Source organism: Pinus tabuliformis, chromosome 6 (genome assembly GCF_031772625.1).
Source record: "Pinus tabuliformis cultivar Carrire ecotype Pingquan chromosome 6, CPIR1, whole genome shotgun sequence".
In the NCBI taxonomy this organism is placed as follows: Eukaryota; Viridiplantae; Streptophyta; class Pinopsida; order Pinales; family Pinaceae; genus Pinus; species Pinus tabuliformis.
The window spans coordinates 647848599-647866597 of record NC_142292.1 but is presented as its reverse complement, the minus strand read 5'-3'; the positions used below and the strand labels follow the sequence as shown (position 1 = coordinate 647866597).

Genomic DNA, 17999 nt, shown 5'->3' with positions numbered 1-17999 from the left:
GAGAGGTTCCAACACTTCAAAGGGGGAGGAAGGTGAAGGTGAGTTCCAGGTTGAAAGGGATCAGTCCCAACTCGGCTAGGAACACACCACACAAAGGACATGCACAACTTCCGACGAAGTAGTGCACTCGGATGCGACAGTCGCATCATACAAGGTAAGATAACACGAACAACACTCACGTATCAGTCTGAGACAAGTGTGACAGTTGTTATAGCAAGGTTCATGTGAAAGGTTTGTCTGATGTCCAGCAGAGCAGTCGACACGGGCGGTGACAGCATTAACAACATATGCAACACATTAACAACAAGATTCATATAATTGCATGTGAATCAGTTCATACAAAGTACGTAAGCTAAACAACACATCATTAAAGCAATCGGAGCAGTCCAACTACAATAACAACATATGCATGAAAATGTGCTGGCTCTTATTATATAAAAAAGTGTAAGTCTCAGTCATACAATACATCCATGTAAACCTGCTAGCCCCAACAGTGAAACGTTACAGCCACATCCGCCTGCTCCTCCAAAGAGATGTACTAGCTCTGTGCAGTGGAGAAGCCAAGGCGCATTACAATATTGTCCAAGCCTTCTTCAAGATAGTCTTAGTAGAAGCTTGGCTGACCAAAAGCCTATACAATGAGTTATGAGAGACTATGTATTGCAAAGGGTTGGGTGACCCTTGACATTCCCCTTTGTGACCATTCAACTACCCTCATGACTCTTCACCTACTCTATCACTGTTACATCCACTCTTGACACTTGACTTACACTTGACATGACTCAACATTACAATGCACATGTACCCATGTGAACAATGGCTTGGACAAGCCAAACTAGACATCATTCGAACTTAGACAACCATAGAAGTCCAACTGCTCGACATCCTCATGCTGATCAACAGTGACATATTGATGCCAAGATTGGTAGTCCTTGAGAGTGTCCGTGTGTTCTATTGTGACATCCGTCTAAAACCTAAACCTTGCCTCCATAGCATCTGGGTACACTGCTCGAGCTCCTCTGTCCAACTCGTCTGTGAGCATGTGCATCATTGTCTTTAGTGTGGTTGGACTAGCAACGTACTTGCGCATGATGTCTGCACTGATAGGCAAGTTTGGGTTGGTGGCGGTGCGCATCAGCTCGTCGAAGTATGAGTCAAGCTCCTGTTGGACCTGCTTCTTGGTCTTCGCTTGAGTGAGGGTCCCAAGTGATGGGATCGCATGAGTGTGCACTATAACCTCCATGCTTTTGAATACTCGTGCATGGGAAGCATGTATGCTAATGATGAGTTGTGGTAGGGCTTCATAGTTCCGGACCTGACTCTGGATATGTGCTTGCAGCTCGACCGCATTGGCCTTCATCATCTTTGGCAAATGAAGCAGGGCTCCCTTGTACTTCATCGTCCATGCTCACATGTTATCAATAGCGGTGTGTATGTTCTTCAATATGCGTACCCTTCTTGCACATCGTTGTTGCCATCCGTGGAGATGAACGACTGCTTGATGCACGGTACCAAACTTGGAGTACAATGCTCACATAACTGTGTCCAAGGACAACACTTCATCCAATATTGCCTTCTTCAGTTCAGCTTGGGCGGACATTTTCACCAAGTCTCCTCCCTGCTTGGCCACCTGTAGTTCCTTCACCATTCGCTCATTCTCAACTATGAGAAAACGAACACTTGAGCTAGTGGCTTCGGCATACACTCTAGTTGCATCAACCAATGCAGCTAGATGCTTGTGCACATCAGTCACGATCACTTGCTCTTCAAATTGCGCAAGGGATGTTTGGTCTTCCAGAGTCGGTACTCTCTGAGACTACACAACTCTGTGATGAGATTCGTCAAAGGAGATGTTGTGCATCTCTGCTTCCAGTTGACCACCAAGGATCTCAGTGCCTCCTTGGTCATCTGAGACTTGCTCATCGTCTGGATGCATTGAAGCAGGTGAGTCGACCTCTCTTTGGTGAGGCATGAGGTCAGTGTCTTGTTCCAACTCCTGCTGCTCCATGTCTGCATCCAACTGTTCAAGAGCCTATTCTATCTCATGAGCAAAGTCTTTCCCCTGCGAGGGTTCACCCTATTCACCTGATGCTAGTTGTTCAGAAGAATCAACTACTTGTACGAGCGCTGCTTTGTCTATCTGCACATGATGCACCCCCTGCTGAATCTGTTGTTGTTGCGCTTCCTTCTCATGTTGGCGCAACTCTTGTTCTTTCCGGAGTTGCTCCCTCAGCTCATGCAACTCCTTCTCTACTTCTTCCATTCTCTTCTTATCCCTCTACCTTCACGCGATTCACTTGTCGCACTGCTGCCTCTTCTATTGAATAGCCATAGCTGCTTGTTCTACAAGTGGATCTGCTCGAAACTTGCAGCTTTGTTCCTCCTCCATGCGGTCGACAATCTTTCTCTTCCCTTTGTCACGCATAGGTATGCTTGGCTCTGCTGCCTCTGTTGTTGCTGCTACTACTAGTGTTCTCTGTGATGTTGCTTCATGCTGTTGTGCTAACCACTCTACGACAAAACCGACCTGTTCATTGGGTCTGGAGGAATTGAAGCAATACCTCCATGAGTCCTCCTCGGCCCAATGACATGCCCCATGGATCCAATTGAACTGAACTCTCATGCAGTGATCCTTCACAATGCAATGTGGGTCATACGGGTTGAAGCTTTGGAGGTCGAACAGGTACTTCTTCATCTGTTCAGCTTCGACATCCGCTTGCTTGATGCTCCGGATCTCGTATAACCCAATCCGCAACAGAAGAGTGGGCCAAGGTGCCTTCTTCTTCCGCTGCAGCCTAGCTGTTAATCCTGCTGAGATATGATACACTACTTCCTGCATGACAAGCACGTCCAAAGCAAACTTTGGCAGAACATGCGAAGGCTTCTCCGCACTGAACACTCGGATGAACGTGTCGTCCGGTGAGGCATACCAATCTGCAATGCCTAACAATGCCTTCATCGCTTCTTCTGACATGCAGGGTGGATCCTGTTCGAATATCAACCTGTACACTGGGGTGACAAGATGGTCGGACAGCCGTATGATCACTCCTCTAAAGCTGCACTTGAACAATAACTTGAAATACGTGCTCACAACAGTCTCCATCGGTGACCATGCCCACTCTAAGCCCAGGAACTTATGTCGGGCACAGACTACATCTAGAATGTAGGCAAACATGTAAATCTCTACATGCATGCCTTCAGGTGACTGTCGAGCCTTCGTGACTTGCTCCTTCAGCTGATGAGCCAGTATGCCAGACCAGTTGCATGGTCTTCCTTCTCTAGCCAGTTGGTCCAGTGCGACCACCCAACTCTGAGGGAAGGTCTCAGTGCTTGCTTGGCCACTCAGTCAACATGCGAATATGACCAAGTATTGGTATGCCTTCCTCAATATCTTCATTTTATAGATCTGATTAGGGGTCATCCTGAAACAAGCTGGCTCCTTTACCCAATCCTTTAGAATGTCTCTGGAGTGGCCTCTGTTGTTGGGCAAGTTGAACGGGGGAGTCATGACAGTCATGGGCTCGGTCATCTGATACATCTCATCATAATCTCGTGCCCAAAAGGTTGCAAGCTTCGTCCCACTAACACTGCTCAAGGTCATCGTCTTGGGGTCAGTGTGAGAGACGATCCAGTGAATCATGTCCGCACATGGGAACGCGAGGTATCTGCATGCAATCCGGTACAAACCGAACTTATGAATGTTCACGTACACCTGACGGTCTTCAAGGTCTTCCCCAAAAGTACATGTGAATGTTTCATTCACCTCTTGCCACTTCAGTTTGATGTCCTTGTCTAGATACAGCTTCATATCTTCATAGATCGGCAGACCAAAGGACACCTGCTCAGTTGTTGCTCCAGCTGCCATACCATCAGTGTCCTGAGATCCTGTTCTCTTGGTAGTTATTGAAACAGATGAACACCTGAAAGATCTGGAAACAAGCAGCATACAAGGCAAGAAATATGTCAGTGAAAACAAAGCAAATCCAAGGAAGGACACAGCACATACCTGGGAAACTGATGAGCAAGATTGCACAAATTTCACTGGGAGGTTGAGTGACTGGCTACCAGAACTGTGCAAAAGGCAGTCTAGACTGACTTGGAGGCTGGAATGGCTACTGGATCTACGAAATGCACAATCTAGTTAGGCAGTTGGTTGCTGGGATTGCACAATGCGCAATCCCAGCTGGGAAGGACTATTGGCCCAGGGACAGATTTGCGAAAATTCTTGGGCCAAGCAGCCACTACCCTCCAGGAATGCACAAATCAGTCCAGGAGGCTAGTGTTGGGCCAGAATGCGCAAATCTGGAGAGGAAGGTGAGCCTTCCTTCTCCAGATTGCGCAATGCAGCCTTAATGAAGGCAGAGATCGGGCCAAGGTTGGTTCGAATAGCCGACGGGCAACTGAAAGCAAGTCGATGAAATGCATGGCAACACTAAGTGATAGCATAAGTGATAAACAATGCATGCAAAACATGAACGAAAGATTCAGCAAACAGATCAACATGCATGTGGGTGAGGTCGTTCGTCGGTTGGGCGAACGTCCGTGCAAAACAATTTCATGCATGCGACAGCAGTGAGATAGCAACGAAAATTGAAACAGAGCTAGGACAAGCTAGAATATATGTAAACAACAGCAGGCGTTCAAAGAAATCAAGCAAACAACACACAACTGAATACACAAAAAGCGACAAAAATGTTGAAAAAGACAAGTTGAGGCCACTTACCCGTGAATAGCTGAGCCAGATGTGTCGAAGAGTCCTGGATGTGTTGTGGGATGTCAAAGCTCCAAGATTTATGTGAATGAATGAGCTCTAATGCGTCGAATAAATAAGTTTGGTCTCATGACGCGCATGCCACAAATCTAGGAAAAAGCGACACTTGGAGGGAAACTTCTAAAACAACTTTGCATGTAACCCTTGGCTGCTAAAAATAGCTCCCTAAATCATGGGATGCCTTTTGCATGTTGTCTCTTGCTATTCCGAGGGGATCAAGTCATGCATGCATGCAAGTCAGGTTTCCTCGGTCCCGGGTAGAACTAGTCGACTGGACTGTCCATGCATGCCAGTGCTCAATCGCTTGGGAAAAATGTGCATTCCTGACTGTATGTTGCGCTGACTACCCAAGGGGATTGCGCAATTTCTAGGCAGAGCAGTTGACTATTGCCCAGATTTGGAATCGATCAATTTTAGAGTATCTCATCAAGTGGAAGAACTTACCCGTTGAAGATTCCACATGGGAGGATGAGAATTTTATATAGAAGCATCTAGAACTACTCAAGCATTGAGGACAACACTTTTTGAAGGAGAGGCACATGTTAGGTCCCTATACTACTAGTGTAACCCCTTATTCTTATTAGTGCAACCCCTTATTGTATTATTGTGCCCATATAGTCCCCATGTTGTTATTATTATGCCCCACAGAAGCCCACTATTTTTATTGTTGTGCCCCTATAATATTATTGTTATTTCAGCTCTGATTGTATTGGGACCCCTTAGACTCCTATATATAGAAAGGAGGTCTTGTCATTTGTATCATCCAAGAATTGTTCATTTGTGTAATGTAAAGAAGGTTGCCCCCTCGAATGGGCTGATTTTGAAGTCGTTGATCTATCTTTTCTATCTTTTTGTGAGCTAGTTTCTTAACAACTTGTACTTGAGCTTGAGTCAACAGCCAAGCTAATGTTAAGCTGATTTAACATGCTTTGCATTTTCAGATCTCATCTTGTTGCTAGTTAGGGGTTGTTTGCTAACATAATTTTCAGATTTGATATTAAAAGGTTAGATGTTTCCCTAAAGGTTGTTGAAGTGATCTAACAGTTATGTATTTGTGATGTCTACACTCAGTATGTTGCCCGTAATGATTTGTTGTCATAGATTAGTAAGTTTGAATAGGGTTTAGAAACCAAATTCAACTTAGAGCTGAAATATTTTTAGGTGTAGAACTATGGCATTTTATGAGATGAAATTTTTCATCAGCACACAAAATTTTAACAATAACTGACTTGGTATATGCGATGTCTGATGGCAAAGTTGTCATTGATGGCAAAGGGTGGCAGCTAGATTAGGTGATTTCTCTTTCTTTGATAATTGCTTGTGATGTCATTTTACTTATCTTGATTAGATTATTCTTCAACTTGATTATTATTGTGTTCTTATCATCAAACAGATGCCAAACCATAAAGAACAATGAGACAAAAGGACACAAGATATAGGCGATCAACCAGGGCCAAAACCTCTCCAACTGAGAGGAAAACCCACAAGAATTCATCTCTTCTTATAGAACTTCAATTGACGAATTCGAAGAACTATGACCCTTGACCAAGACCCTCCAATACCAAGAAAAATCTATCTTCCTTTCCAGCAACTTCGACCTCAGCAACTTCTGGAATTTCAATCCCCAGCAGATTCTTCTGCAACTTCGACCTTCGCAACAAATTCTTCTACAAAAACCCTAGCCTTCGCATGTGTGCAAAATACCAGTAGATTCTTCCTCCTTTCCTCTTCGCTTGAGTTGATTCTCTCTTCTAGAGAACTCGCCTTGCAAAGTGTCCTTGATGCTCTAACTCGACTTTTGCAACTCAGTCTTTTCTGCTACAGTAGGTGCCCTAATTCCTTCGCACGTGTGGAGAGAAATAGCCCAAAACAATACGAAATTCTAGCTCTTCTTTACATCTTCTTGTCCTTCTCTTCTTCGCACTTCTTCTCTCTTGATCGAACTTGTGTGAGTTGAGTGAATGACCTCCAAGTGAGGTTAAGGTCTCCTTTATATAGGCTTCTCACCCATGCTAGAAGGTCGACTTGACATTGCTCCTAGGCAGACATGTCACCTTGTGTAGGTCGACTTGAACTTTGCATCATGACGAGGTCCCTGAGGGTCATTTGACTCAAACAAATTATCTTTACAATATGTAACATGCCCAAGAAGGGTCTTTCATGCATGACAATGACTTTCTTGACTTGCAGACTCAATGACAAGGCCTAGAATCTCTCAATGGGAACTTGACCTATAAAATAAATTTCCTTGAGCATGAAACCCATGCCTCAAGAATAACAATAATAAATTTATTTTTCGTATTACATCATATAAAATCATGATTACATATGTCATTATGAAGACCGAACCTAGTTACATATTTCAACACTCCCCCTTAACTAGCGACATATTCATAATCCATACAAGGTACTTGGACATTCTCAATCTGAAGAATTCTCATAAGAAGAGTCGGATTGGTAAGTCATCTATTTGCATCATCCCAACCAGCATTGTCGCATAGCAAGGCCTTGACTAACAGCTCTATCTCTCCACAAGATCAGAGCACAATGTTGGTGAGACCAATGACTAATAGACACCATCATCATTGTCTCTCAAGGCACATACCCCACCCGAGTATTCACAAGGTATATCCTTCTAGGACTATTCTTATCTTGGATTTCCAGTCCTCAGAGAATATCGGTCCTCTTCTACTACTCTTATGTTGGATGCCCTACCAAATCCTCAAAGAGTATCAAATGCCAAATGCTTACCTAATCCTCCATTCTTTTTTCATAATATGAAGACAAGAATGATGTGTCTATCTCTCCTTCTAGGGAAGACATACACATTCCTATGAAGGAATGTACCCTTTCCTATAAAAGGAATGTACCCAAGCTCCCCCTTATCCAAGGACTTGTTCAAGCTCTCTCTTAACTAGGGACTTGCTTTTAGCATTTTTCTGCACTTGGTGGAGATCATGGTATTATCAGCTACTTGTGGGGGTCCTTCTTTCGATGTCATGAAGTTCATCCTTTTCATTATGGAGCCTTCATCATTTATAGGGCATCGGCCATCCATCACTTTCCTTCACGAGCTACATCAGTCATGTCATCCTTCTCTTCATCAGAAAGTGATCTTCCAGTCCACATCTGGCTTTTCTTCATACAACTACCTTTTCCAAGTCATGTTTCCTTCAGGATCTTCCATCCAACCACATGAGTGCTAGTTGTAGGTGACATCTACAACTCTCTTTCGGTAGCCCTATATCAACCCATCCAGATGTTGTTCAAAAATAAAAAATAAAAATGAACATCAAATCAAAGTTACCTTTTGTGATGGCCTTTCATCATGACACCTGCTTCTTGCAACATCAACATCCTGCATAAACACATCTCCAAGACTTTCAATGTCAAGGGTCTCCTTCCTTTACAGACCTTATTGGAGTCTTCATACCTTCTTCATGGAGATGTCATAACCAATTCTTCTAGTCATCGAATGTTGATTTCTTATCTTTTCTTTCGTGACTATAGTTGCATTTATCGTGATCTCTTCTTTCTTTCTTCACATATTGCTTCCCAAGAACTTCCATCCATAGTTCCTTCATCTTTATCAACTACCTCATATTCCATATGAGGACATATTATGTTGATTTCATCTTGTCAATAGGTGAACCATGCCTTCATGCATCTTTTCAAAGAAAGAGATACCTTTTTCTTTGATCATGTTCATGAGGTAGAGCTTTACCCATGCTATCTGTAACTATATGATGACATGACTTAATCTATCAAATATATACATACCTTTTTCCTCCTTTTGGTTATCTAGACTTCCTTCGGCGGCTTCTTTTTCTTGTTTGAAAGTACTTCAACCATCCTAACATGTTGCACTCATTTTTCCCCATACCATCATCTTCTAAACAATGTATCCCACACAAGGTGGAATGATCAATGAGACACTTGCTTCCTCCAAGTAAAGGAGAACCTTCTAATGAAGATTCCAATAAAACGATCTAGATAATCCTCATCCGGCAGAAGCTCCTTTCTCATGATGATGATGTATGATGAATTCCTTCTATCATGCTAGATGACAATCTTTCAACCATATGCACTATATATGCTTTCAATGAGGTTACCAAGAGCTACTTCCTTTATAATGATACTGCTACATACAAGTAGACTTCTACTTCATCTATGCTTTCAAGCTTCTTTAAAGATGTCATGAGCTCTTGCTTCAACGGTATGCTTCTAGTATGATGCCATCTTCTACTATGATGCATCTCATCATCATGCTTCTCGTCTTGACTGCCATGGTGGAGGTCTTTTCACCTCCTACTTCTCCTTACTATGCATTAGAGAAACACTAATAGTGAAGATCTATCCCTTTGGATTTCTTCACATCAAGTTCTTCCACTTCTTTGGTGATATGAGCTTCATTTCTTTCTTTCCTCTTGTTGTCGTTCTTGAATTTTGGACAATCTCTCTTCTAAGGCCCATATTCATGACAACCATAGCATTGTATTTTCGACATATTCTTCTTTTCTGAGAACCAGATTTCCCAAACTTTTCTTTTCTCTTAGCCATGGCAGCAAACACTTGAACTTGTTCTCTTGGTCCCACATCACTCTTCGATTTCAACCTGGTTTCTTCAATCTTACATAGTGACCAAAGTTCACTGAATCGAGTGGCTTCCTTCTTTCCATAAATGCTTGATACGAAGTTGACCCATTCATCAAGTAGTGCAATAAGCACTATTGTGGTCATCTCTTAATCGGACATTATTTCCCCCAACTCTTGCAATTGGTCTCGTATTTTTGACACCCTCATAAAATATGAGGCTATTCCTTCTTCCTTTGATATCTTCATCTTGCATAGCGTGGTCCTTAAATATATGACTTCTCCAGCGATGCTTACGGAAAACAATTCTACTAACTTTTTGTAGATTTCTTCTGGTGTCTCCAACTTTGCAACATAAGGTATGAGGGGATCCTTAATGGATTCTATAAGGATCCTTTGAGCCCTTATTTCCCCTTTCATATACTTGGCTAGAGCTTGAGCTTCTTCCTTTGGAGGTTTAGTGATTGAACCCTTAACATGTCCAACAACTTCATTTTCTATGAGGATCAAATATGTCCTCTTCTTCCATGCAAGGAAGTTTGATGACCCAACCAATTTGTTGCTCTCCTTGCAAAATGAAGTCATTTTAACAGATTCAGACATATATATAAAGATACTTACTTGTGAAGATACTCCTTGATGACAATATCTTCAAATTGGTGCCTTCTTGATTTTGATGATGATGTTGATAATAGAAAATGTCTTCTTAATGAAGATGTCTTCCTTCAAAAGTTATCCTTGGCTAAAACAAAGGGAGATCACCTTGATTCCTTGATTATGATGACAACACCTCTTCTTGCTTCCTCGAATGATAGTGTAGAATGAGGTGGCCTTCCCAAGGTACTTCAAATGTAGGGTCTTTCTTTGGATGTTGGGTCCTTGAGGTCTTCTTTCCTTTGTGATGAAGATTGTAAGCTTCAATTGAATAACCCTTCTTTGATTGAGCTAGGGTTTTGAGGTCTTCTTTGAAGCTCTTAGTTACTTTCTTCAAGATGATGAGAGAGCTAGTCCTTCTTGATGATTGATGCTCTTGATGTTTCTCGGATGATCTTCTAGTGCTTCGTCCCTCGAGTATCCTCCTTTAAGACGCCTTTCCTTGATGTATGACCTTATCTCTGATACCATGTTGAGAAATCTAGGGGCAGCTAGATTAGGTTATTTCTCTTTCTTTGATAATTTCTTGTGATGTATTTTTACTTATCTTGATTAGATTATTCTCCAACTTGATTATTATTGTGTTCTTATCATCAAACAGTTGCCAAACCATAAAGAATAATGAGACAGGAGGACACAAGATATAGGCGATCAGACAAGGCCAAAACCTCTCCACCTGAGAGGAAAACCCCCAAGAATTCTTCTCTTCTTATAGAACTTCGATTGATGAATTCCAAGACCTATGACCCTTGACCAAGAGCCTCCAAGACCAAGTCAAATCTTTCTTCCTTTCCAGCAACTTCGACCTCAGCAACTTCTGTAATTTCGATCCCCAGTAGATTCTTCTGCAACTTCGACCTCCCCAGCAAATTCTTCTGCAACTTCGACCTCCCCAGCAAATTCTTCTACAAAAACCCTAGCCTTTGCACATGTGCAAAATACTGGTAGATTCTTCTTCCTTTCCTCTTTGCTTGAGTTGATTCTCTCTTCTAAAAAACTTGACTTGCAAAGTGTCCTTCTTGATGCCCTAACTCGACTTCTGCAACTCAGTCTTTTATGCTACAGTAGGTGCTCTAATTCCTTCGCACGTGTGGAGAGAAATAGCCCAAAACAATACGAAATTCTAGCTCTTCTTTACTTCTGGTCCTTCTCTTTCACACTTCTTCTTCTCTCTTGATCAAGCTTGTGTGAGTTGGGTGAATGACCTCCAAGTGAGGTCGAGGTCTCATTTATATAGGCTTCTCACCCATGCTAGAAGGTCGACTTGACATTGCTCCTAAGCTGACATGTCACCTTGTGTAGGCCGACTTGAACTTTGAATCTTGACGAGGTCTTGGAGGGTCGTTTGACTCAAATAAATTATCTTTACAATATGTAACATACCCAAGAAGGGTCTTTCATACATGACAATGACTTTCTCGATTTGTAGACTCAATGACAAGCCCTAGAAGCTCTCAATGGGAGCTTGACCTATAAAACAAATTTCCTTGAGCATGAAACCCATGCCTCAAGAATAACAATAATAAATTGATTTTTAATATATAAGAATTTCTCGGAAGAAATCACATTGAAGATTTTGGTCGACACGTTTCGAACCAACGAGTGTGGTTCATCTTCGAAAAAATTCTTATACATTATGATATGGATCACAGAAGCTTGAATTCGAAATTTATTTTTCTTATTACATCATATAAAATCATGATTACATATGTCATTATGAAGACTGAACCTAGTTACATATTTCAACAGAGACAAAGATGGAGGTATGTTGAATTAAAGACCAAGTAAACCAACACATTGTTTTCTTTATGTATTAGGGGATTGTAGTCTCCCTTCACGTTGTAGCCTGCAAAAGAACAAGTTGGATCCTGTTGAAGTGGAAGTAGGAGCTTCCAAGCAAATAGTATCTTGCAGAACATAATTGAGGTAAGAGCCTCATATAGGTTGTAGTCTGCAGAAAATTAATGTATAAGAGGGAACTTCCTTGAAAGTTGTAGCTTGCAAAATAGCAAAGAGGTTGGAGCCTCCAAAAGTTGATGTAATAGAGGAAGTAGGAGCTTGTCTTTGCATCACAACAATAACAAATTCATGGTTTTCTCCCTTTATGGGTTTCCACTTATCTCTGGTGTCCAAAGGTGTTGATTTTGTGTGCTGATTTTTATGTTGTGGTTTACATGTTACATGTTGTTTATATATTAATAGTTTAGTAAACCATTGAAAAGAAAAGTAAAAGTTATCCATGAATGCACTAAACTGATCCACCCCCCCTCTTAGTTATGTCAAGTTTCCAACAATGTATGGTAAGGATTAGATAGTTCAACATGTTTTTTGAAAATGTCAGACTACAAGAGCTTTTTTGGCATGGTTTCAAGCTTAATTTCACCCCCATTTCGCAGCAAAGTTCTCATGGAAGGGACTCCTTCTTGGGGACACTTAAATACTTAAGGAGTGTTGCGAATTGGTTTTTCACACAGTTCAATGCATTGCATTGGTTTTCTTTGTAAACATTAATGTATAGTTACATTCAATTATGATCATCAACCCACTACTTTAGGGGAACTGAAGAGATGTAAGTAAGAGTTGGCTAAGGGCTTTATTCCTGAGAGTTAACCTCAACGTATTATGTTGCAATGTTGAGTCTCTCCCTATGGGGACATTCAATTATGATCATCAACCCACTACTTTAGGGGAACTGAAGAGATGTAAGTAAGAGTTGGCTAAGGGCTTTATTCCTGAGAGTTAACCTCAACGTATTATGTTGCAATGTTGAGTCTCTCCCTATGGGGACCCAAACTCATATGCTAGCTGTTTTAGCATATGTAGGCTATGATTTTCTTGGCATGCCTATTGTTCACATGTTGCCATCATCTTGACTCTTGATGTGCTTATTTGTTCTCTAAAGTAATATATGAAGCATTTTCAAATAAAAAAAACACATTCATATAGGGCATGTTCATCTATTGCATCCCAAACCAGTCTAGCCCAGGTCAAAACTCGCACAAGTCTTACTCCCAACTATATTCATTATTGCAGACAACATCCATTGTCAATTAAATAATTTGTTAATGTCCAATGGATGACCACAAAAGTAGGTCAATGGGTTTGAAGGATGCATCCAATACGAGTACAATGTCAGAGTGCAAATGCAACTCCTAGAAAATGCCAAAGCTAAAACAATAGGACACAATACAACAGGATACAAGGATTCAACAATAGCACAGCGTCAAGAAGTAAAGAAGGATACAACAATAGGACAGCCTCAAGAACATGTATATAACCGGATCAAAGGCCTCCAATGATGTAGAAGACTAGTGAATAATTCCAGCGCTGGAGGTCAATGATGTCAAGAATGCCCGAGTCTGATAGCTGACAGTGATGCTGGATTGCTATCAGAGTCCTCTGGATCCAATGAGGTGTCTGTCTACATGATCCTAAGGGCGGGATGTAGGAATAAGGGATACTCTTGGCATCCGAGGCCAAAGGAAAGAAGTTTGACCAGACTCTAAAGAAGAATGCTTTAAAAATATAAACATCAATGATTCAACCTTCAAGAAGAAAGGCTCAGAAATATGCATGTGAGAACAACTTATTGCCTGAGTTTGCCACAATTGTATGTTGGGCAAAATCTTTGACTAATAGCTAAATGCCCCCAAAGTTGTTTAGATTGGTGGCATATTAAGTTATTAACCCAACCATTCTAAATGCATATTTGCTCACAAGTAAAGAGTGTGCACTAAAATCAGTGTTGTTTGGCTGTGTTGAACAAATCCATCTACTGATTGTCAAATAGATATCTACAAACCCTAGCCTTTTCCAGAAACATTGCATGCTTAAGCATTTTGTCGATCATGATTCAGTTTCTGCAGTGTAAGGACTAGCATACAAATATGTATCAGTCATCAGCAGTGATTTTTTATCACAGAGACAACAAAACAATGGCCAACCACACTATTTATAACCAGATGCCCAACAGATACTATTCAAAATCATTTGTTCTATAACCAGTTGATTGATCAACTTATATATGTTTCTGAGATGTCATGGGCTCTTCCAAATCAATTTTAATGTAAGAAATGGGCATTTGCAATATCATAGAGAATCAGGACATGCCTTACGTGTTCTCGACATCTTCAGATGTTACCTTGGAAAGCCCTTTTTATGGATACCTGGAAAACAGTTTACACTTATTTTCTCCGAGTCATTTCCCATTGTCACCAATGGTTCAACAACTTTATATTCAGCTACTAAACCTTCTTCTAATTTTGGTGAATCTTCACCAATAGAAGGCATGTTCTTTCTTACATTCAATAACTGATGTTGTTGATGGGCATAGTAATGCCTAAATCTTTCCATCTTAGCCTTGGCACCAGCATCCTTCATATTCATATTCATGCTTAAATGATCCATCCTTTTCAATTCATCTTCATTCTAATCACTGCCCCCATAGCTGCACAGCTTTTCACAAACTGCATGTCCATTGACGTAGCATAACCACAAATTTATAATATTCAATTAACCCTATAACGGAATACTTACTATTGCATCAGAAAATTAGGCAGTAAATGGAAGTCTAATTTCCGATCTTACAAAGTGGACATTTTGAAAGAAAAAGGCTTTTTTAGCCCAATGTATTTTCATTTTTGACACATCAAAATAATCAAAATAACAATTCTTCAAAATGCTTAATCACAAAGTAACTTTATATACCAGTAACTAATTAAAGTCATGCAACTTTGACAATCATTTTTCCATATGTTAGTCAACAAGAATAAATAAAGATCGTGAAACTCAATCCCTTTCATAATACAGTTAGTATCTCTTATCTCTCTGAGAAATGAGTAGCATGCAGTGTCAATATAACATAATCTTGAAGATCCTCTGAGGAAAAGAAAATCTAGATTCCCAAGCTGAAGCACATTTTTTATAATTCTAATGTTAAGAAATATAGCATGAACAGGAGCTTCTTGCACAGGTTAGGTGTGAACTTGTGAGAAGTAGTTCAAGACAACTTCTAGTGACGACTTAGTAAAAGAGCAAAAAAATACCATCTTGTAATTCCATCTAAATAAATAAAAGTCAAATTCAAATTTCCCAAGTTCTCCTAATCTTAGAAATCTAAATGAAATATTTTAGAATATTAGTGAATTAGATTTATTCTAATCTTAGCCATACACCTCATTGTTGGAATAAGGTGGTTGCTAAGATTAAGGAAATTAGTTGCTAAGATACAATAAATTAGTTGCTAGGTTAGAAGAGATTAGTTGTCTCTCAAAGCATAAATAGTACAAGATGGGAGAAGTTGAAATTCAAATGGAAACACTTGAGAGAGGCAGAGACCAAGAGAAGAAGGAAACTGCATCTGAGAGGAGAAAGTGCAGATCTGCTGTAGCCAACAGCAAGAGGGAATCCATACAGCAGTAGCTGCTACTTTCGTTCTTCAGTAGAGCCATACTTCTATTTCAGTAAGTTATACTTCTCTCTTCCGTATTGTTTTGTTTACCGTACAGCAGACTGTGGAGGTACCTTGCAACATTTTATCAGTGGAATGATAAGCTGATTTGAAGGGACAAATCATTGTGCATGTGTGTTATTCATTTATTGCTTCTTCTGTTCATCTTTCCAGCTATATGTGTGATTGTTGCATGTTCAGAAATATTGATTTATATGATTAAATAAGTTCAGATCCAATTTATTTATTTAAGAGAAACATAGGACAGCACTCATCTAGGGCCTTTGGAAATTTTGACATCCAAGAGAGAAGATAAAATAAGATAATTTTATTAGTGTCAATGAGACTGCTAGGTACAACAGTATCAATACACTGGAAGTGCAGGGGCCACTCCTATAAAAACATAACAACTATAAGATCTAATCTCTATGACTGAGAGAATAGTGCTGGAATAATAAAATAAAATAAGTGGAAGGATACATCAGCTGCAAAGAGAATAAAATGCTAGCAAATAGCCCTTCCACTCAGAAGCTGAACAAACCTAGCCATAAAGGTGAGAAAGAGTTGATGAGAAGTTCTATCCACCTCCAGAAGATTGCCGTGTTCATACATCATTCTCCTCCTGTATATCATAAACTCCATAAGTAATTGCAGAGATTAAGTTCATAAAACCATCCAAACAACAAAAATGTGACCGTTTCAAAATAATTCAAAGAGTTGTAACCAGCATTGGGTGGCTTTCATGCAAGACACTGTTTGGCATCTTACTAATATTAAAGCCAAAGAACTCTAGCAGCCATGTGTGTTATCTTTGAGAGGATAAAAATTGTGCTTGACTTCAACAACTAAGGCAACCCACCCTCACAAGGTTGAGAAACATCAGTGCACCAATAAGACTAAGTTCTGTTGCGATTTCTTATAAGCAAAGCAACAGCGATTTCAGTCATGCAATTCAAAATGATGGAAAACTGATGTCCATTATACATTCTTTTATTGGAAATACTAAAGCTTTCCATACCCTTTAAATTTGAAGGAAAGAAAACATTAAAAAGATCAAACAGTTATCAATCGACTTTATGCAAAATACAATGTTTCACCAAGTCTCCGGGACGGGGAGACGCGGGTGCGGGGAGACGCACAAGGGAGACGTGTGGGAGTACCCTAAAATTTTAGGGAAATTTAGGGGGGATGGGGGGACGTCGGGGTATATAATTTTTATATATATATTTCAAATTCATATTCAATAATGAAAGCATAAATACAATGATACATACATAATTGAATTAAGTTACGAAATACATTGATCCATACTCACCATCCTTACTAATACATATATGATTCATCCATAGACCACGGGATTCAATAATGAAATACTTTGATACACATTCATCATTCATTATTCACCATTCTAGAATCTACATTGATTTAAAAATTAAATTCATCATTCATCATTCTAGATTCTAAATTGATTTAAAATTAAAATTCATCATTCATCATTCTAGAATCTAATTAGTACTAAGCAAAATAGACTATAATAGATACTGAAATCTAAAGACTAGAATAGGAAATTGATATAACTAAACTCAAAAACAGTGGAGTGATGAGTCTAAAAGTCACTCTGAAGTACACAGAGGGCTTGGTGCTCTTGATTAAATACTAATTCCATATCTTTGTACATGAAGAAATGCAATGGAAACATTACAATCCATCAAATCCTGAATTCCTGAAAAACTGCTAAGTCTGCTGGATTTTGAGTGAGATCTAAAATTCTACTTTCTCCAAATGAAATCCAATGAGGTCAGAACCACTCTCAAACATCTTGAGTCATTTCATGGTAATGTTAAAAATTTAAGTAAAAGGATGAAAATGAAAGATAAAGGAGAATATTCTTAAACATTACCATGAATTGCATAGCATTAGTAGGGAAATATGATCAAATACTAGGTTTCCCCTGTCATAAGTCATTGTTTACAAGCAAATTTAAGGGGGGACGACTTTGGGGAGTCACATCCCCCCTTGCATCTCCCCACATCTCCCCAAAAGGGGGACTTGGGGAAACGTTTCTCCAGACGTCCCCCCATCCCGGGTGCGTGGGGTGCGAGGGGTGCGTGCACCTGACCTTGGGGGACGCGTCCCCATGGAACACTGGCAAAATATGTTAGACAATTTAATGTTGATTTGTAATGCTTAGGGGTCCTAGAGGTCATTAATGTTAAGTTATAAAGTTAGCGTAAATCTAAAGTGTAAGGTTAGAAGTTAGAACAAGTTAATAAATGTTAGGACATGCATATAATAAAGTGTTTATAATGTAATAAAGCTAATCATAACGGAACGTACCTTCCCTGTGTAAATATATATCTATGCACTCCATATATATGATATTAAGCACCGAATTAAAATTACATTGATTCTTCCACGTAAATGCCCACATGTACTCACTAATTCCAACAGAGGTATCAGATTGAGGCAAATCTCGGCAAATCCAAAGTTATCAATGCTCAGAGGAATGAAAGACTTCGAAATTAAAGAGGG

General features: G+C 40.0%; 1 protein-coding gene across 4 annotated transcripts in view; it reads right to left on the bottom strand.

The window, feature by feature from the left end:
- The window catches only part of LOC149260285 (FAD-binding protein), a 375148-nt gene that overhangs the window by 288952 nt on the left and 68197 nt on the right, over window positions 1-17999 (bottom strand). For 3 of the 4 annotated variants that reach the window (XM_089420053.1, XM_089420065.1, XM_089420074.1), the window contains exon 2: window positions 16009-16089. In XM_089420053.1, coding sequence (XP_089276179.1) covers window positions 16009-16082 — 74 coding nt within the window. In that variant the 5' untranslated portion in view covers window positions 16083-16089. The remainder of the gene's footprint in view (window positions 1-16008; window positions 16090-17999) is intronic. The other variant, XM_089420059.1, reaches the window with a different exon arrangement.